Genomic DNA, 19328 nt, shown 5'->3' on the forward strand with positions numbered 1-19328 from the left:
TGGTCCTTGTAAGGTATTAGTCCTTTATATGAATAAGCTACTTTCATATATAGGGTCTCTGTGCACGTGACTGCTGTTGTTGCCGAGGATAGACTGGGGGTGGTGGTCTCATCTGTTGATTTTGGTACTGCTGACGATGATTATGAGCTTGTGCCTGAGCATGAGCCTGGGCCTGAGCCTGTTGTTGGTAAGATTGTTGGACCTGTGCGTTTCGTTGTGCTTGCATTTGTACTTTCTTTTCCATTTCGGCCTTCTCGAATGCTCTCTGTGAGACGTAATTGTAGATCATAGCGCAGTTCCTGGTCGAACTAGCATGTAGCCAAGCAAACAAGATACCAAGGATTGGGACCAAACTGATCGCTAGGTCAAGTCCGATATTCCCATGCAATTTCACCAGTAGTTCCGCCGGTAAGTTATAATGCTTGTCCGCATATGTGACCAATTTACCATGAACCCAGTACATCAATGCAGGCCCAATGACAGGGATGATCGCCAACACTGGGGCCCACCCAATACATTCGGTCCAACAACAACATCCGCACAGGCTTTTGTCATGGGACCAAGCCTTGTTTTGCAGATTCTTCCACACTTTACTCTCTTGTTTCGTACAATAATCGGGCAATCTACGACGTACCCGCTTACCGTTCGGTAAGGTCTCATAAAATGGATCCTTAGTTGGCTGGAAATGTTCTTCGGCAAACTCATTAGCTTTACCCTCTAAGAAGCTTTGACCTACGCTGGCTAAAACCCCATTCACGATCCCTGACATATCGCTTCACGTATCTTTGGCTGTTAAACATCAGATCAACTTACTTTTGATACTTTCAGGACCTTTAAAACTAATGGATCCGCATTGCAAATAACGCATAATATCACGTGCTGGCCAACCAGTCCTGGAAAGTGATCAGTCTCTTGATGCTAGTGATCCATAACCTTGTCTGGTCATCTAGCATTATGTTGGCAATGGGCCCGTTCTCACCCTGTATCTTGGAGTGTGCACTACGGGCGTGAATTCCGACGCTTGTCACACCGATGGGCCATGCGACATTTCCGATGCTCAACTTCATGTAGGATTCTATGGCCAGGTTGTTCTCGTTTGGTTGTTGCAAATGATAGAGGACTGTAGCGAGAGAAATCACCAGGTCTGGGGCCAGAGTCCCTCGCCGTAACTTGACAAGTAGTGGGAATAAGGATTTCTTGGTCTCCGTGAGCAGTTCTGGGTGATACTCTGGTTGGTTTTCATCCCATTGAGCTAGAATCTCATGAATGTATAGATTACATTGACGGGATAACGATTGAACCTTTTGTTCGTCACCAATTGACGTTGGATCGATTTTTATAGAGATTTTGGAGTCTTCAGAAATGATTTGCTCGACTCTAGCAGGTCGGTTATTTAACCTTTCTAATTGCTCATTTAAAGGATTTTCGTCTATCGCTTCTGCATTGCTTTCCACCACTTCTTCAGTAACCTTTTCCTCATCGCTGGCCTGTGGCGCTTCAACCGGTTCCACCTCTCTTGCGGGTATATTCAAATTCTGCTGCTTCTTGGCTATTTCATTCTTTAACAAACTAGATAGATCAAAGCTCATTCGAATCTGTCGCCACCTCTCTAAACGTATTCTCGTGTTTATCACTGTTTTCTTATAAAGCTTCAAGTCGAGTGAAATTTAACCTTCCTCAACAGTACAAGAACAGCAACAAAGAAAGAGAAAGATAACCACCTAAGGATGTCTCAGAGAGATAATGATGCTCCTGCCTTAAAGGCAGCAGGTGCTAAGGAATCTGGTGAAGAATATATGTCCCAAGAGGAAGAAGTGTTTGATGGTAACGATATTGAAAATAATGAGAACAAAGTTTATGAAGAATCATTGGATCTGGATCTTTCAAAGAGTAACAGACAGGTGTGGCTAGTGCGTCTGCCCATGTTCTTGGCAGAGAAATGGAGAGATCGTAACAATATTCACGGACAAGAATTGGGTAAAATTAGAATCAACAAGGATGGAAGTAAGATTAAATTGGTCCTCAACGAAAATGATAACGACTCCATACCTCATCAATACGACTTAGAACTAACAAAGAAAGTTGTAGAGAATGAGTATATCTTTACGGAACAAAATTTAAAGAAATATCAACAGAGAGTTCAAGAGTTGGCATCTGATCCCGAGAAGCAAAGGCAGGCCTATTTGAAGAAACAGGAGCGTGAAGAAGAACTGAAGAAGAAACAACAACAGCTAAGGCGTAGAAATAATAGAAGAAAATTTAATCACAGAGTCATGACCGATCGGGACGGTAGAGATCGATATATCCCATACGTGAAGACAATCCCAAAGAAAACTTCTATCGTTGGAACCGTTTGCCACGAGTGTCAAGTCATGCCATCAATGGATGATCCAAATTACCATAAGATCGTCGAGCAAAGAAGAAATATTGTCAAGAACTATAACAAGGAGAGAATCACCACCCTAGACCAAACAGTGGGTGTCACCATGAGCCACACCGGTATGTCTATGAGATCTGACAACTCCAATTTCTTGAAAGTTGCCCGTGAAAAGTCCAAGAGCAACACCAAGTACATCCGTATGCCCAAGAAAGAGATTTTGGACTATCTGTTTAAATTATTTGACGAATACGATTATTGGTCCCTGAAAGGTCTAAAGGAAAGGACAAGACAACCAGAAGCCCATTTAAAGGACTGCTTAGATAAAGTTGCCACTTTGGTCAAGAAAGGTCCCTATGCATTCAAGTACACCTTGAGACCAGAATACAAAAGACTCAAGGATGAAGAAAGAAAGGCTACATTGGGAGAACTTGCAGATGAACAACCAGGAGATGACGACACTTCAGGTTTCAACGCCAATGATGAACAAAACGCTCATGGTGAGGAAGGTGAAGGTGAAGAAGATATCGAGATGGAAGATATTGTGTGACTGTTTTTTTAGCCAGTGCCTCTCTTTCATACATCTCAACACCTGAAAATTTTTTAAATTTTGACTTTGAAAAATCATCAACGAATTTTCGAATTACAAAGCGCGACGCTCAAACTCTGACCGGAAATTGCAAGCCATAGTAGTGAAATTTATCCAGTAAAGTGTATAGTAAGATATCATCGATATATACGCCTTACGTTGGATTCGTTCTATTTTGTGATTTGGAAACCTAAAGGGAGTTATACAAGGAAAAATGGCTAGAGAGATTACCGATATCAAACAATTTTTGGAATTGACCAGAAGAGCCGACGTCAAGACCGCTACCGTTAAGGTCAACAAGAAGGTCAACAAGGCTGGTAAATCTTTCAGACAGACCAAATTCAAGGTCAGAGGTTCCAGAAACTTGTACACTCTAGTGGTTAACGATGCTGGTAAGGCCAAGAAATTGATTCAATCCATGCCACCAACTTTGAAAGTTAACAGATTGTAAGTTGAACACTACGGTCTATAATATATAACATTAATCTCAGAATAAATGCATGTTTTGGTTGACACTCTTTTAATGAAATTGCAATCTCGCGGGAGACTATGCCTATACAAAGAAAAAGAATAAAATACTCCAGCTATTATCTACTTCACTTTCTTTTCATTCGATTGAGTCGGCGAAGGCAGTCCGTTGTGATTTTCTTTAGTTGATTCACTAGGAGGCTCCTCGTAGTCATCGTCTGGGGGAATGATGTGAACATTGTCTATGTTACTGAACGAAACTCGTCTCTGATTATCGACACCGTTTTCATCAGAGTTACCACCACCGTTCAAATGGCTGACACTTTTCCTCTTTTCGTTGTGGCTAATTTCCTGCGTTCCTCCATTCGAGTGTAGTGAGTAATCCGAGGTCTTGCCTGTGCCCAATGTGATACTGGTTTCGTGTAAACCAAAATCTTCTGTCTTCATTAGCTCGGCGGTCCTTATCCACCTTCTTCTTCTTGTGTATTTAGAGAAAGAGTCCTCAGCGGAAGGTTTCTTCCACGTATTGTCGTAGTAGATAAATCCATCATCAGAATTTGGTGAAGCTGTGGTTTTGGGCCTCGAGCTCGAGAGTTGAATGGCACCATCGTTAGTCATATCTAGTCGCCACGTCTTGTCAACCCACTTCCATGTCATCCCAGAACTCTCCTCTGGTAAATGAAAACTATCTGGGGAAGGTGCTTCATTCAAAAATTCGTCAGTCCATGCTGCTCTTTCGTAACTTAGCATACTGGAGGTCCACCCGATACCAAGCCAACGACGTTGATTCTCGTACAAGACGTAGGTAAACTTGATAGGCTTCCCGTCATCCGCTGTGGAACCCTTGCTGACATCCGATAGTTTCTTCACTTGTTTATGCATGGCGGCAAATATTCCTTGGTTCTTGCGAATTCCACCCAGATCAAGTCCAGTAACGTAGAACACAAACAGTCTTACGAGCTTAAATCTCCATAGGAGCCGCCTTGTGATAGTTGACCACGGAGAATGATAAGTGAGTAAGTAAACACCTCCAATCAGCAGTACTTTCCTGGGAGGCAATATGAATAATGTTATCAAAACATATATTGGAGAAAGGAATGCAGTGGTAAAGAGAAGCTTTTTGATATCCTGCGCACTTAAAATTGTTATTGGCGAAAGAAGCATGTCAGCCTTCGTGATGACACGATTCATGGTGTGAACAATATCATCGAGCGTGGGTTGCATATTAAGACTCTCTTCCACATGTTTATCTAGCAACGAGTAGCCCCAAAGTACAGCCACTACCACTAGATGCCCGAAATATTTTGCAATCTTTTCAAAATACAAAACCACAGTTGTGTAAACCATCACTGTCAGTATACTAGGCCAAATATCATCCCCAGTCCATGTAACTACAGTTAGAAATCTATCGGCCACTATAAGATTGGGATACAGATTGACCATCGCTTTCGAAATAGTAGGTGGCGTGGAAGTTAACAGTGGGGAGGACACTATTGGAGTCGTTTCCCGACTTTCTCCTTCAGTAGCGGTATACTTACGCTCAGATATGCTACCATTTCGCTTCTTTAATGCACTTCGGATCACTTTGGTCGTATCACCACCGATTCTACTAGGTGATTGATCCACAAATTGGGCTCTCGTTTCACGTTCCTTCGAGTTAGCCTCGCTCATCGTCTTGATCAATATTCCACTAAAACAATACTGGGGCCTCTCTCTACCAAACAACACTAATTGCACTCCTAATTAGTCCAATTGTAAAGGGTGAATTGTGTTGAACGACTTCTCCCAGTTCTTAACGAGGTCTTCTTCGTTACGTTTTCTCTTTGAGGTGTGTTAGTAAGTAGATGTTGAATTTAAGGAAACTCTTGCTCAACAAAAGTACCTTATGAGAAAATATAGACTCTGAGATTTAAACAAAATTAGATGTTCAAGAAGAGGTCAGCTAACCGTGATGACAACAAGAGGAAGAAGATTCGAGTAGAAAGTGAGGATAGTGTGAACAAAGAGCAGCAGAACACGGTGACAAAACCGAGAGCTTCGAAATTGGGCCATTCAATCACAACAGTGCCTAAAAATTCTGATTCCGATGATCAGAAGCATCAGGACGAGGGATCGGATGATGAGCATGTTGCAAAGTTTACTCTGTCGGTGAATGACGACGCAACTAAGGAAGATAGGCTTAATGCTGAAGTAAAGGCTTCAAAAGGAGTTACAAAACAGATACGACAACCTTCTAACGTCAGAACAACGTTACTTACGGATTACCAGCCGGACGTTTGTAAGGATTACAAACAAACCGGTTATTGCGGGTATGGAGATAGCTGTAAATTTTTACACTCAAGAGATGACTTCAAAGGTGGTTGGAAACTCAATCAAGAATGGAAAATAGATTCTGATCAAGAAACTGAGCAGAAACGTACTATCAATTTGGACGATGTGCCAAGCAAATGCTCTATCTGTCGGGAAGAGTACAAGTCTCCGGTAGTGACCACCTGCGGACACTACTTCTGCAGTAGTTGCTTCACGAAGAGGGTACGAAAGGATTCTACTTGTCTCATTTGTGGGAAGGATACAAATGGAGTTGCCAAGATGGCGAACGATCTAAAGAGACTTCTCAAAAAGAAGCAGTCAACATAATCTTCGTAGTATTTCATGAGATGTAATGATAGATAGAAATGTCCTCGGGATCCCGTTGAATGTATTCTTTTTCCAATAGATAGTTCAGACTTTTCTTGAAAGTTGACCCTGTGAGCGGAAAACGACTTTCAAGTTCCAAGGTAACTTTATTCATGAGTTCTGTGTGAGTAAGGTGTTGACCAGCTTTCATGATGCGTACGACTGCGGCATTGATCTCGCTCAGCCTTTCACGTTTAAGGGTATCCTGAACGAGATCGACAGCCGAGTCTGACCTTGAAGGTGGAAGTATGCCTGTGATAGTTTGGACTTTCACTTTACGTGCAGGAGCCGAGAATGAATAATTTATTGAGAACTTATCAGTGGAAGAAATTGTTCTTGACATGGGTTTTTTTTTCAAAATTCTCGACTTTGGTGCAATGGTGAGCGACAAGAGATGCTTATGAAGTTCTTGGGAGGGTATGTTCGTCTGCTCTTCAATCATCTCAATAGTTAGCTCATCATACTTCTCAAACATGAGAAAAACGATTCCGATTGGAATGGGCATGCTTAATTCATGATACGAAGCATCAAATTGGAATCCAATTTCTATGTAACCCAAATTATGCGCCCATTGCAGGGTTCTTTCAGTATATTTTCTTGTGTAAAAACTTTCAAAGTCTAACTTCAGTTGCTCTAATTCTGTAGGTAACTGCAGCTCAAAATCTGAGTTAGTAGGTGGCTGAAACGGCCAAGAGGTCATAGTCAAAATTTGAGGCCTAAAATCTAGGTCTTTCGGCCATTGAGCTTCGTCGAGGCTGTTTCTAAACAAACGTAGTAGTTCTGACGAAGTTCCAATGTCTCTAAGCATACCATCCAATTTTGAAGTAAAAAAAGTCCCCATTTCTTCTTTTAGACGTTTGACCATCCATCTTTCAACGTCAGTTGATGATCTATGCTGTAAAAGTCGTCTCGACATCTGTAGCTTGAAAGTGTTGATGAAAACGTCCTTTTCAGCGAAAAGCTTGAAGAGCTTAACAGAAGCTTCTAGGTCTTTCTTTATTCTGTCAACTTCCCGTCTAGCTTGTGTCATCTTTAAGAAGACGTCTAAGTAAGTGGTGAGTAATTCAATCGCCTGCTTTCCTTGTCCATTTAAGTAGTTCGAGAAGACATCATTTAAGAGTTTGGTATTAATTTGAACCTCTCCAGAACCATCTCGTTGAAAAGTGAGGTGTCTGAAGTCTAACTGTTTGAGAAAATCATGGTATTTGTCATATAATGCAATCAAACTCGTTGTCCATTGTGTGGCAACTTGAGCTTTCTTCCTAGAGCCTGTATCAATGGGTATTGCATTTGCATCATCCGATATACATTTCTTGATGCAATCAAGAATGTTAATCGCATATCTTTCCTCTGACGAGAGATCAGCGAGCTCCTTCATCAGATCCACATTCCCTTCGTCAATTGCTAGACGTATTAATGATGGGGCAGCTTCCAAGAAATTCTGGTTCCAAAGAAGCACTTTGTCTAGCACATTGGTTACCTTGGCTGTACTATCTGCGTTTAAGAAACGGCAATCTAGCGCATACTCAAACTGCTTTAACTTCTTCATATGTTCAAGAAGCTGAACTGGCGGTAAATTCTTCCCATTTAATTCAGACTCGTAATACTTTTTGGTTTCAAACAAGAATATCGGTTCGAAATGAGTTGCAAAATAATTGTCCTTTTCATCGTCTAACTTTTCCATTAAGTCAACGCTGTCACGCCAAATATTAACACAATTATCATTCGCATACTGGTCATGGCGAGATTCATTGACGCTTTCTATCAAAATTTGGTAAATATAATCAAACAACGGCTTTATTACGTGGTCTCTGAACACATGAAGTGCTAGATCATAGGTTTCTAATTTTTTCTCAGGTTTACAGTAAACCTTGTCCATGTATATCATAACATCACTTAGGAGCTTAAAGTATTCACATTGTCGTTTCCACATGGTCATCCAAATTGAGTAGCTTTCGATGTTTTTATCTTTCACATCAGACACCCTGCCCCACTCCTTCACCCAAATGTCAAGCACTGTGGCAATATGGGTTTGCACGCACTCGTAAACCTCAGGAGCTTTGCCCCTGAGAACTAGCGTATAAACAATCCGATAATGATGCTCAAATGATAGCTTCTCTGATTCGCCTTTGCAAATCGTATCTATAGCTTCACCCACGGTCCTTAATAAACTCTCTGAAGTCTCATCCGAGTATCCTAGCCTGCTCGGCACCCGAATCTTTGTTCTCCTAGAGCTCATCGCTGAGAAATGGATCTGTTGAGCCTTATTCTTTAGTTTGTTTTAATTTATAGATCAATATTTCAATGCACTTGTTCTTTGAGAACTTAAGTAAAAACACACACGACAGACAAAGAAGTATAATTAAAACCAGGATTGAAAACGACGCACAATGTCTTCATCTGATATATTTGATGTGCTGAATATCCAGCAGAAGTCCAAAAGTCCCGGGAGTACTAATTCTCCGACTCCTGTGGCCTCCAGCAGTGGGACGGCCTCTAATCGAGCTCCAAAGACGCAAGTGACCGGGATGCAGAGAGAATTGTACAGTTTACTGGGCGAAAATCAGCCTCCTTTAGTTGTGCAGCCAAGTAATAAGTTTAAGGAGAAACTGGCATCTATATCTAAACCCTCTCCATGGACTTATGCTCCATTCAAGGCAAATTTATCTGTTAAACTGCACCATTGGGTTAAAGGCTCAAAAGAATTGGTCGGTGAAGAACCTCAAGAATCACCCCATTCTAAATATAACGTTCATCTAACTATACCGAGCTTTAGTAGAGAAGAATATGAATCCTTCATGAATAATGCACCGGAAGAGCAAGAGAAAGAAAATTCGGCACAAAATGACGAAAAGAATGCTAATACAGACAGTAAAACAGATCAAGATTGGACCTTCGAGGAGGCAGATTACCTCTTTCGCCTGTGTCGAAAATATGATATGAGATGGTTTGTTATTTATGATAGGTATTCTTCTGAGAAACGCCGGACTTTGGAAGATTTAAAAGAGACATTTTACAAAGTTTGCAAAAGGTATTTTACAGCCAAGTCGCCGGACGATGCATTGTTAAGTTCGTTGGATTATCCCAAACAGAAAGAATTGGAAAGAAAGAAATACTTACAGCGCCTGTTGTCACGATCAGCTGCTGAGATTGCCGAGGAAGAGGCTCTGATTATAGAATCACGTAAATTTGAGATGGCAGCTAAGAAAACATTGAATGAGCGAGAATCTTTACTACGTCTGCTGGATTCGCCGAATAGCGATCAGTCAGTATCTCAATATTTATCTTCACAAGGTATCTCTCAGCTGTATGGAAGCCTGCTTTCTGACAAATCAAAGAAGCGAAAGCACAATACTAACGTTCCAGAGAATCCTTGGATGAAGCAGCAACAGCAGTTTGCTCAGCAACGACAACAGTTGCAGCAACTGCAGGACAGAAAGCACGATGGCCAGGACCTTGCGTCGCCACGCAAGACCAAGAAACAGAAGCAGGAAATCCAGACAGCTATAAAACGAAAAGCAGAGAGCGTCTATGCCGAGCATCTCTTGAAAAATTTTAATCAAGAAGAGAGAGCCGCTTTGGGGGTTGTTACCCATGGTGAGAAACTCGCACCAGGTGTATTCCTGCGCTCCACGAAAGTCTCCACTTTCAAGCCTGCTCTACAAAACAAAGTAGCAACAATATTGCAAGAACTCGACCTTCCTACGAGGCCTGCTATGCCCACAAGCGAGGTAATGAAGGAACATGAGGAGTTGCTCAAGGGCATAGCGACTTTGGTAGATCTCAAAAAGCATCTCGATAAGCTTGAAGCTGAAAAGTCTATTGTCAAATAGTAAAAGACGTATGTCCTCATATATATACGCTAAGCTCATAAGACATATTTATAGTCCCATTACGTTACAAAAGAGCTCCTGCTTTCCTTCAATTCTATTAAGGATCGAAGCCCCTCATAATCTGGCTGAGGGCAGTCTGAATCCACTCGTAGAGTCTGTCCAGCAGTTTCTCTAACAATTACATCGAGTTTTTCGGAAAGCTGTGTGGCCTCGAGTTCATTTGGAATGCTAAAGCTACGCAAAAACTCCTTCGAGTGCGCCAGTAAGAGGTTTTCTTCGAGAAACCCTTGCGCAATCTTCAAGACAATAATTTGAAATCGTATGCTTTCATATGCATAGGACCGCTCGTCAGATACAGAGGCAAGCTCAGCTAGAGGAAGACGCTCACATATAATCCTGAATAGTCGGCATTGCTCCAGGAATGCGTCAGGCGACACCTGTCCATAGCTGGCGAGCAAAATCTCGTTGACCAGTCGAAGGTACAACGCGACGATTCTTATTTTAATGGGGCGGTTAGTAGCATCTCCTCTGAGATTTGCATCGATGAGTGACACCACAAAGTGGAAAGGATTCGTAAGAACCGAAAAGGTAAACAGCGACTTGACTTTTTCGAGATACTCAGAAATTTCCGCTGCTGAAAAGGTGGCTTGAATTAGCCCTCTTTCCACATAACAGGCCTGCGATAAAGTGCTATCGAGTTGCTTGAAAGCATCCCGAAAAGAGCTTTTGTCGGCTTCCTTATCAGATATTCCCAAATCCCTTTTCATCAAAAGGAAATCATAACAGTCTTTAACTTGATCAACAAAATGAAGATTGAAAACATTTGTCAAGCGAGTAGCAAGGGCAAAACCAATTTGTTTATCGTGATATAACAGTCTGATATCGGAGACGAGCCTAAGTATTAAGTCACCGTAGGAAAGATTTATTAAGGTGGAAACAAATGGCTGTAAAAGGTTCAAACAGCTATCGACGATGCTTGTAATTTTAAAGCTGGCTTTATGCCCCTTCTCACGATCAATTAACGTCGTAACGAACATTACAAATAGAGCACTTTTGTCTTGAAAGAAGGACTCAACGGCAGTCTCGAAAAGTGATCTTTTGATTAAATCAAAAGATTGCCTGTCACAAAGCTGTGCAACCTGGTAGTTGAACAGTATGCGAGCCGGAGGAGTGTTGTTGACGTTGTTGTATACAAAAAATGACCACCACGTCATTATATTATGGTCAACAAGGAACTTTCCAATTGTGCAATAATGATCAATCCACTTACTAGACTCATGGACCACGCCCTTCACAGCCTGAAAGAGGTTAGCCTGAACCCACTGAGCTCCCACTGTCTTTAAATTCCTGAGATAAATAGTAAGCAGCAGTAATCGTTCTTTCGCCTGTTTCTGGTGCTGGCACATCGATAAAAAACATGGATACATTGTCTTGAGAAAGACCGAGGAAAACCTTTCAGAGAAATCACGGCTTTGGACTAAATGTTCTAGAAATCGACTCCAGATTCCTTTCAATTCATCGTGCTTCAAAACAAGTGATTTGTAAATGGAAACTAATATGCTTGCTCTGAAGGGGGACTTTTTCTGACAGTGTATGTCGAAAAGACATAGAACACCATTTAGTACAGACTCAGTAACTAGCTTAAGAGACCCCGTATCCTTAGTAGCAAGGTAATTGTTTTGAACTACCGGTCTCACCAGTTCCTCTAATCGTTTTTCTGAGTTGAGATCTGACCGTTCAGCTAGTGCAATTAGCAGATTGAGCCTATTGATGAGGACAGATATAGAGTCGCTCGAAGCAATCTCACTCATGGGAACGATCCTTTCTACTAAGACGTTCGTCACCTCGTTTGAGCGCAAAAGATGAAGGTAGCTGTTGAAAACTGTCTGACATTTCGAGGATTCTGTTCGTGGATATGCAACTCTATTGGCATTCGAAACTTCGATTTCTTCAGCAAAGTCCTCAAATCTCCTCTTTTTAAAGACTCGATCGAATAATAGGATCACTTCATTTGTTATCTGCCATTGACATTTCTGCATACAATAATGTACAAATGAAAGTGCTTGTAGCATTGAGTCATAGGAACCATTTGCTTCAAGTAGAGACCAACGTGATTTTCCAGTTGGGAAAATGTCCACTAATATTTTTGCAACACAACATGACAACTTCTCTTTCTCAACGCGCTTCCAAAGTGTTTCAACTCCGTCTAAAATTCGAACCACTATAGCTATAATGTCGCATGCCTGATGAAGGTAGTCGAGATCGAGTTTCAACATTGATTTATAACAGACAGAAAGCAATTTGAAAAAGGAAACGACGTGATCAATTATTTCCGTTTCTATTTCTAACTTGAAGCTTTTTGATAAGTCGGCATACTTGGTAATTTCCAGTAACATAAACTGACAAACCGCTATCTGAAAGAAGTGGATGGGCTTTGCGTTTTGCCTCGAAAGGTTAACTCTATTCCTGAAATTCCTGTGAAAATCACTAATGGATCCGTAAACGCTCTTCATGTTGAGGTGGAGCAAGAAGGCGGTAAGCGACTCGCTTAGTTCGACAAGCTCCGTATTGGTGATACCTGTCTTGATGATATGCTCGAAAGCATCCGACATGCTTTGGCAAATCTCACCACCATGAAATCTCGATAACGTAAACTGTTTATTAGATATCTGTAACTTGACGACATCTGGAGGCTCGAATGATTTGCCCAATAGAAGAGCATCTATCGCCCGGAAACAAAGATGCACTTTTGGTTTTTGATCAGCCTGCAAACCTTCCACCATCTCTGCTTCATCGGATTCCTGCTTTTGGAGAGCTGAAAGAGCATAATTCCGGCTTACTCCTTCTACGACAGTCGTGAACGTGTTGACTGCCCTATTAAGCTCAGAGTGTCGCTCTGGAAATATCCCAAAATGAGCATTCTTGACACTTTTGGCAACTAGCTTCTTCTGTCTTTCTTTTATGTCATAATGTGGATCAACAGTTTGGCTGTGATTCCTAACCTTGTCACTCCACGGTTTGACAGCACTCTCATGATTCTGCTCAGCAGTTTTACGTATGTATTTTCTTATTGGCTTAGCAACGGTTTTGGGCCGCCTTTTTGCAGATTCGCCATAACGATATCTGCACCTTGTACGCGACCGCTGTGTTGAGGCTTTTGGTTTCTTTCCATTCGCCACGATTGTCTGCTTCATGAGCATAGCCTTTATTGCCCCCTCATCGGTTTCGATTGCACCATCCTGGTCATCCGAGAGATATCTTAAGTCAATCTCTTCGGCTTGCGTGACGAATTTCGTTTCTAAATCATCTAGAGTTTGTTTCTCATATTTCCGGGCAAGATTTACCTCCTCAGCTTCATCAAAAAAGTTATATTCCTCGATTGAACTTTCGGAGGACGAATCATCGTGATATTTATTCCGGTAGTAAGCACTCATCCTCTCAAGCTCACTCAAGTCCCGGAAATGCTCGTCCGGTAATGCACTTTGATAATTGCTGGTTGGAAAATCCTTTTCGCCCAAGTCATCATCTGCCACAATCAAATCATTTAACAGATCCTGATCCTGGTTGGTTCGCCTTACATCCACGGGCTTTCTCTTGGCTAAACCCTTTCTATCGTCTGGAATTGACCTTTTCTTAACCCTGGAGATAGCTCCATTCTTTTTCATAGCTTTTTCCCATGCTATTCTCGGAAGAATACCTCGATAGCCTCTTTCAATGTCTATTTTTCTACCTCTGAACAAGATATGTTGTCTTTCTGTTGTATCCTCACTCTCGTTTTCAGATTCAACGACATCTTCAGTCCAACTATCTGCCTCATCATCACTTTCATGAAGCTTATGTGCTTTATACTCTAATGGTGAACCAGACTCACGATGATAAACGTTCGTATTGCTCCCTGATAATTCTTCGGCCTGTTTATCTCTTTCTATCAATTCATGTCCCGCCTTCCTCTCTATGAAAGAAGTCTTTCTTTCCGGAAGGGTTATATTCTCAGAAACAGCGTCAAAAGATGACACATCAATTCCTTGCAATAGTTGCTTGTGTCTTATCCTGTCTAAACTATACGGTAACTTCTGAATCGCTGTACGCTGTCTAAAATTCCTTCTGCGAGTTGCCAAAGACGATTCAACATAGCCAGAAAGACGTTCTACTTGCAAATCACTACCCTGGGTCATTGGATCTGGCTCCGCAGGTGTCACCGACGCCAGTCTGACCACTTCGTGTGGGCAAAAGAATCCCAGCCCTTCATCCTCCGTCTCTGAATCACCTACCACAGAGGACGAAGAACCATTAGAGTTCATACGTTGGTCAAATCTACCAGGACTGCCTTTGTATTTTTGTAGTTCGAAACATCGTTAGTTAGCGAGAGTAAGCTAAGAAGTGCGCGTTAAGTTCTATCGATGGGACAATACAAATTCTTGCCAAGCTGAAGACCAAGACTATAACGGATGTCCAGTGATAGAAGGTATAAAGATGGTGCTGGTATACAGCAGGATAGGCCATTGTCAAAAAGAAACTCGTCTGTATCCTCATCTTCATCGCGATCGACCGCTACAAGCGTGGAGACAATTGTAACCAAGCTGTTAATGTCCACAAAACATTTGTTGCAGACGTTGACCCAATGGTCTAGGATGGCAGTGACCGAAAAATCTGTTTCTAATGCGTATGTTCAGCTAGGGAACGATTTCAAAGTAGTTTCGAAGTTCTTTACTCATTGTGGCATCGATGTTAGGGACTTAGGAGATGTGCCCTTAGATTTGAGAAGAGTTTTGGAAGTAGCGTTGAGAGAGAAGCCCTCGGATAATAATCTGAACAAGTACCTACCAACTATCCGGGAGATTATTGTTACACTTTTGGATAAATTGAAAGTGAAGCAGGCGATGTTAAAATCGATGAAACATGAGCAGTTGGTTAAGGAGACACAACACCAGCAACGCCCTTCAATTGTAAGCAGTCTGGCGCTGTCTTCAACATCGACTCCAACGCGCTCTTCAAACCCTAATATCACTACTACACCATCTGTAGCGCCAGAAGTCCCCAAGCGGGAAACAAGTCAAAAAGATAGTTTAAAGAATGAGACTGGGCGTAGTGCCGAGCTTCTGACTCCAACGAGGCAACGAACACTATCGGAAAATGAAGCGCTTTCACGCTTGAAGCATGGATCTAACCTTCAAAGGCGGGCATCCAAAAGATTCTCTGCATATCATATGGCAAAGTTTACAAATCAGTCGACCACAGAGGCTGCAGCGGCGGCGGTAGCCTCTGTACCAAGCTCGGCTCAATCCAATCCATTGCCATGTAATCTATCTGCAGATACGTCGGACAAGACACCAGAAAGTTCACCTCGGCAGTCCCTACCAAAATCTGATACTAAACTAATTTCCCGCTTGGATAATGGGGCTGTATATACTTTGTTCTTGACGATGGACGGTAAGACAAAGAAATGCACATTGCCAAGGCCAACTAGCATGAACGCGCTAAAATTGTTGTTTGTGGAGAAATTCGCATATTCTCCTGGTGGAGAGGACTTTCCTAATCTCTACATGAAGGATCCGAAATATGGCGTGTTTTATGAGCTCGACGAACAAGGTCTTTTAGAGCTCTGTGACGGCTGCGTCATTGAGCTTCGCAGACAGCAGCACGACGATTCTGTTTCGAATCAGATTTCGGGGATGATCGAACAGTTGAGAAACGAGATTTCAAAAAGTCAAGAGAATCTCTTGAATCAGGTCAGAAGTTTGACGATACAGAGCCAACAGCCTAACACATCAAACACTACTATAGGGAAAGAATCGCATCAAAGGTCAACAACAGCATACGAGAGCCTTCTTCAACTCAAGCAAGAAGTCTCAGTGATGCGCCAGTTACAGAGAGAAAATAAAACAAACGTCGAGAGTACAATCGCAACGATAACAGAAAAACTTTCAAAATTTAGAACGCTTTCTCTAAGTCCCGCTGCATCTTCGAATAGAGCGTATATGGATAAGTCTCAAAGCCAACTGGGAGAAGAGTCCGACGCTTTGCTAAGTAGAGTCGATGACCTTCAAGACTTGATTGAAATTCTGCGGAAAGATGTGGCTGCTCGTGGAGCTAAACCATCGAAGAAGAAGCTTGAATCTGTCCAGAAAGACCTCAAGGCTGCTCAAGAAGACCTACAGAAGATGAAACAATATATTGTCACGGAGAAGCCGCACTGGAAGAAAATTTGGGAAGCGGAATTGGACAAAGTTTGTGAAGAGCAGCAATTTCTTACATTACAAGAGGATCTCGCGGCAGATTTAGATGAAGATCTGGGCAAGGCCCTGGAGACGTTTGATCTAGTTAGTCTCTGCTGTGCGGAACAGGAAAAAAATCCAAAAAGATCTAAGACCGCCCCAATCCTTCCTATTCCTAAGCCCGGGACGCTAAACGTGGTGAGAGACCAGCTTTTAGTTGAGGTACAGTCGCTTAATCCCGACCACGAGAGCAGAGTTGAAGCGCTTGAAAGGGCAGAGAAATTGTGGTTGAAGGAAAGAGAATACAGAGACAATGGAGAGTTTGAAGAAGAGCTTGGCCATTTCGTCGAAAAGTCGAGCTTCAAGAGATCTGGAGGAGTTGAAGAAGTCGAAAGGCTACGGAGACAGAAGGATGAGGAAAATCTTCGAGCCAATTTTGGCGGACTAGCATAGAGATTGTTAATAAACCTACACAATTAATATAGAAACAAATCTGCGGATAACATTCTAGAATCACTTTTCAGATAATCGATGGCATGATTGAACCTCGCATGATTACGTGAGAGTACAGTTAAGAAGCATTCCGCTATAACAAGACGAAGTTGTGCAGAAAACATATCGTTTCTGAGACCACCAGAGCACGAGCGAATTGCCGAAAGGTTCAAGTGGTGGAAAAACCTCGACAAATGGTCGGTACTAATCCTCTTTCCTTTGCACGCAAGAGCGTAAGCTTCGGCGATGTTCGTTACAATCAGGCGGATTTGCCTCAAGACTGTAGTTTTAGAGTTAATTTCGAGGTCAGTGACCCCATAAGATAATCTCATCTCAAAAAGTCCCAATAATCTTTTGAGTATTTTGGCTGCCGAAGACATTCCAATTTCAGGTATGTTCAAACTCTCCGGACTCTTCGTTACTTCCAAATCATCAATCGAGATTTGAAGAGCGCAGAATGAAAATTCTTTTCTCTCATCTTTGCATGCCGAACTGATGATCTTATTAGTGTTGACTTTAGCATTAAACTCATTAAAGCCCTGCAAAGCTGCTTCTTTCAAATTTGTAATTCTTGCCTCGTTGGTGGATATCACCAGAAAGTCATCAGCCAACCGAAGAACAAGTGTATCATCTTCTTCTCGAGGGTGAAAGATGCTGTAGTGTTCCAAAAGGTCATCGTACACCAGGTCAACCAAAAGTGCCGATAAACTAGTGCCCTGAAACAGACCGTCCTTTCTCAGATAACATTTCCCGTTGAAGTACAGGACACTGTTGTTTACTTCATCTTCAAGAACATTCAGCAAATCTTTGTTACTGATGAAGGAAGTTCGGACATTATCAATATACACCTCTCCGTCCCTAAGTTGTCTACTGCCATTAACAACATTCTGGATACTAAAAGCACCAGTTTTAGAGTTGTAAATGGACTGAGATCTGACAAAAAAACCTTGCTCTTTCTTCAATAGTTCCTTGACCACTCTAAACACTCTCTCCCTAGGAATAGAGTCGTAACACGAGTCAATGTCAAACTTCAGATAGTGAAGTTTCGGTAAATACTCGCGTTTGCTTAGCAAGTGACATTTGAACTTCTTAATATGACTCACAATTTGATTGGCGGAATAGATTTTCTCGAAATGATTTTTTCTGCTGTTTCTCAAATGATCAAGTATGCATTGAATGGGATAAATAACTGATCGCAGATTATCTCGAAATGCAAAGTATTCCTCCTCATCTGCACCTTTGTTGGGGACTGCAATGATTCTGAACTCGCCATCCGCCTTTTTCGGGACTATACGTGCTTTGTTGTGGTTAAATCTCGAATGGAGGTAGCTGTAGTGATTTCTGCACACGTTATTTTCAATCATATGTCTTTCTAGGTAAGCATTCAAATAAGGCAAGCTCATCCCATTCCAAACATCGTGCCGGAAGTAAGAAATACTCACATAAGAGGATATTTCAGTACAGTAGAAAAAAGTAGAAATGATATTGGGAATTAACGATTTGAAAAGCCAAGAAATGAATGATTGCATGAGAAAAGTTGTTCTCTCATATTGATGTTTCACAAACTGAGTATTTGGCTGTATGAGCCAAGAAAAATCCTTTAATCTCAGAGAGTTCCCAATTTCGGCGATGTCTAGAGATCCTTTGACAGGCAGCATTAGCATAGATGACACATATTTGAATATCACAGCCTTATTTCTTTTGGAACCAAAGAGCTCTGGTGGAATAAGCTTCTGCAAAATGACGATCAAAAATCTGATAACTTGTTTTGTCGAAGTTTGAGCATCTAAATGGCCCATATCTAGGGATTTTGGACATATACCGTTCAAAATTTCAACATACTTGACTTTTCTGTGGTGATTGAACAACATTTTGCGTAAGAAATACTCAATCCTGCTAAGCATTTTTCTGTTCATTCTCCGTAAGCAAGGATTGAAGATACTCATTCTAAAGGCAACATATTCATTCGCAGGTGGGAGTATCTCAGAGTAGTTGAATCTCGAATAATTTTTGTACAGAAAACTTCTAGCTCTCACCGGTGAAATCAAATCATTGTGATTTGCCTTTGACTGACGTGATGAAACCGGTGTATGGTGAGAATTGGTTAAACGATCACCTGAAATCTGACTATATCCGTCGCCATCAGGGCCAAGCACGGTGCAATTGATAATGAAGTTCACAAAATTTTGCGTACCGATAATCTCATGGAACAACTGCCAAGGCTTACTCTTCAAAGCAGCAACATTCGAATTCACAGACACACAGTGAAGTGCTGAGTTAATACTGGTTGTACCACCCAATTTGTAGCCATGAGTTAGCACATTACTGTACATTTTCCTAGTTAGCAGGAAAAGGACACATTGATCCACAACTGATTTATGACAATCAGTGCCTGGGATAAGGGGTATCAAACCAGAGCTTTCATTGAGAATGACGAAATGTGTCGAAAGTAACTCCGAAAGTCCATTGAGATGACTACAGGAATACAATTCCTGAAATTGACAGGTCGATAAATCAATTTTTAGATCCTCTTTTAGATATGATTTCAAATTTTTCATAAATTTATCAGAATTTGTCTTCCGTCAAAGCATCACGGCAGCAATGGCACTTGAACTGTCCGTTGTTGAAGTTGCACTCCAACCCTGAATTAAGTATCAACCCCGAGTAAAATGAATCTC

The 19328-nt window shown here is 41.7% G+C and overlaps 11 protein-coding genes across 11 annotated transcripts; 5 read left to right on the forward strand and 6 right to left on the reverse strand.

Moving 5' to 3' along the window:
• Window positions 1–43: 43 nt before the first annotated feature.
• Window positions 44–769, reverse strand: TDEL0D03080 (uncharacterized protein; the record flags this gene model as incomplete). The annotated part of the gene is made up of 1 exon (XM_003681055.1): window positions 44–769. One exon carries the CDS (start codon window positions 767–769, stop codon window positions 44–46), a length of 726 nt encoding a protein of 241 aa, XP_003681103.1.
• Window positions 770–872: 103 nt separating this feature from the next.
• On the reverse strand, window positions 873–1589 carry PRP18 (mRNA splicing protein PRP18; the record flags this gene model as incomplete). Its single annotated transcript, XM_003681056.1, has 1 exon — window positions 873–1589. The coding sequence occupies one exon, from the start codon at window positions 1587–1589 to the stop codon at window positions 873–875; it is 717 nt and encodes a 238-aa protein (XP_003681104.1).
• A 138-nt stretch (window positions 1590–1727) lies between these two features.
• Window positions 1728–2927, forward strand: TFG2 (transcription factor IIF subunit TFG2; the record flags this gene model as incomplete). The annotated part of the gene is made up of 1 exon (XM_003681057.1): window positions 1728–2927. One exon carries the CDS (start codon window positions 1728–1730, stop codon window positions 2925–2927), a length of 1200 nt encoding a protein of 399 aa, XP_003681105.1.
• Window positions 2928–3180: 253 nt separating this feature from the next.
• On the forward strand, window positions 3181–3417 carry RPL38 (60S ribosomal protein eL38; the record flags this gene model as incomplete). The annotated part of the gene is made up of 1 exon (XM_003681058.1): window positions 3181–3417. One exon carries the CDS (start codon window positions 3181–3183, stop codon window positions 3415–3417), a length of 237 nt encoding a protein of 78 aa, XP_003681106.1.
• Window positions 3418–3557: 140 nt separating this feature from the next.
• Window positions 3558–5105, reverse strand: TDEL0D03120 (PEX28-32 family peroxisomal membrane protein; the record flags this gene model as incomplete). Its single annotated transcript, XM_003681059.1, has 1 exon — window positions 3558–5105. The coding sequence occupies one exon, from the start codon at window positions 5103–5105 to the stop codon at window positions 3558–3560; it is 1548 nt and encodes a 515-aa protein (XP_003681107.1).
• A 252-nt stretch (window positions 5106–5357) lies between these two features.
• CWC24 (U2-type spliceosomal complex subunit CWC24) lies at window positions 5358–6071 on the forward strand (the record flags this gene model as incomplete). The annotated part of the gene is made up of 1 exon (XM_003681060.1): window positions 5358–6071. One exon carries the CDS (start codon window positions 5358–5360, stop codon window positions 6069–6071), a length of 714 nt encoding a protein of 237 aa, XP_003681108.1.
• Window positions 6072–6084: 13 nt separating this feature from the next.
• CUL3 (cullin CUL3) lies at window positions 6085–8349 on the reverse strand (the record flags this gene model as incomplete). Its single annotated transcript, XM_003681061.1, has 1 exon — window positions 6085–8349. One exon carries the CDS (start codon window positions 8347–8349, stop codon window positions 6085–6087), a length of 2265 nt encoding a protein of 754 aa, XP_003681109.1.
• A 151-nt stretch (window positions 8350–8500) lies between these two features.
• On the forward strand, window positions 8501–9943 carry SWC4 (Swc4p; the record flags this gene model as incomplete). The annotated part of the gene is made up of 1 exon (XM_003681062.1): window positions 8501–9943. One exon carries the CDS (start codon window positions 8501–8503, stop codon window positions 9941–9943), a length of 1443 nt encoding a protein of 480 aa, XP_003681110.1.
• A 59-nt stretch (window positions 9944–10002) lies between these two features.
• Window positions 10003–14244, reverse strand: MMS22 (Mms22p; the record flags this gene model as incomplete). Its single annotated transcript, XM_003681063.1, has 1 exon — window positions 10003–14244. One exon carries the CDS (start codon window positions 14242–14244, stop codon window positions 10003–10005), a length of 4242 nt encoding a protein of 1413 aa, XP_003681111.1.
• Window positions 14245–14391: 147 nt separating this feature from the next.
• Window positions 14392–16611, forward strand: BUD6 (formin-mediated actin nucleation enhancer; the record flags this gene model as incomplete). The annotated part of the gene is made up of 1 exon (XM_003681064.1): window positions 14392–16611. The coding sequence occupies one exon, from the start codon at window positions 14392–14394 to the stop codon at window positions 16609–16611; it is 2220 nt and encodes a 739-aa protein (XP_003681112.1).
• Window positions 16612–16634: 23 nt separating this feature from the next.
• Window positions 16635–19208, reverse strand: EST2 (telomerase reverse transcriptase; the record flags this gene model as incomplete). The annotated part of the gene is made up of 1 exon (XM_003681065.1): window positions 16635–19208. The coding sequence occupies one exon, from the start codon at window positions 19206–19208 to the stop codon at window positions 16635–16637; it is 2574 nt and encodes an 857-aa protein (XP_003681113.1).
• Between the last annotated feature and the right edge of the window lie 120 nt (window positions 19209–19328).

Source organism: Torulaspora delbrueckii, chromosome 4, assembly GCF_000243375.1.
Source record: "Torulaspora delbrueckii CBS 1146 chromosome 4, complete genome".
In the NCBI taxonomy this organism is placed as follows: Eukaryota; Fungi; Ascomycota; class Saccharomycetes; order Saccharomycetales; family Saccharomycetaceae; genus Torulaspora; species Torulaspora delbrueckii.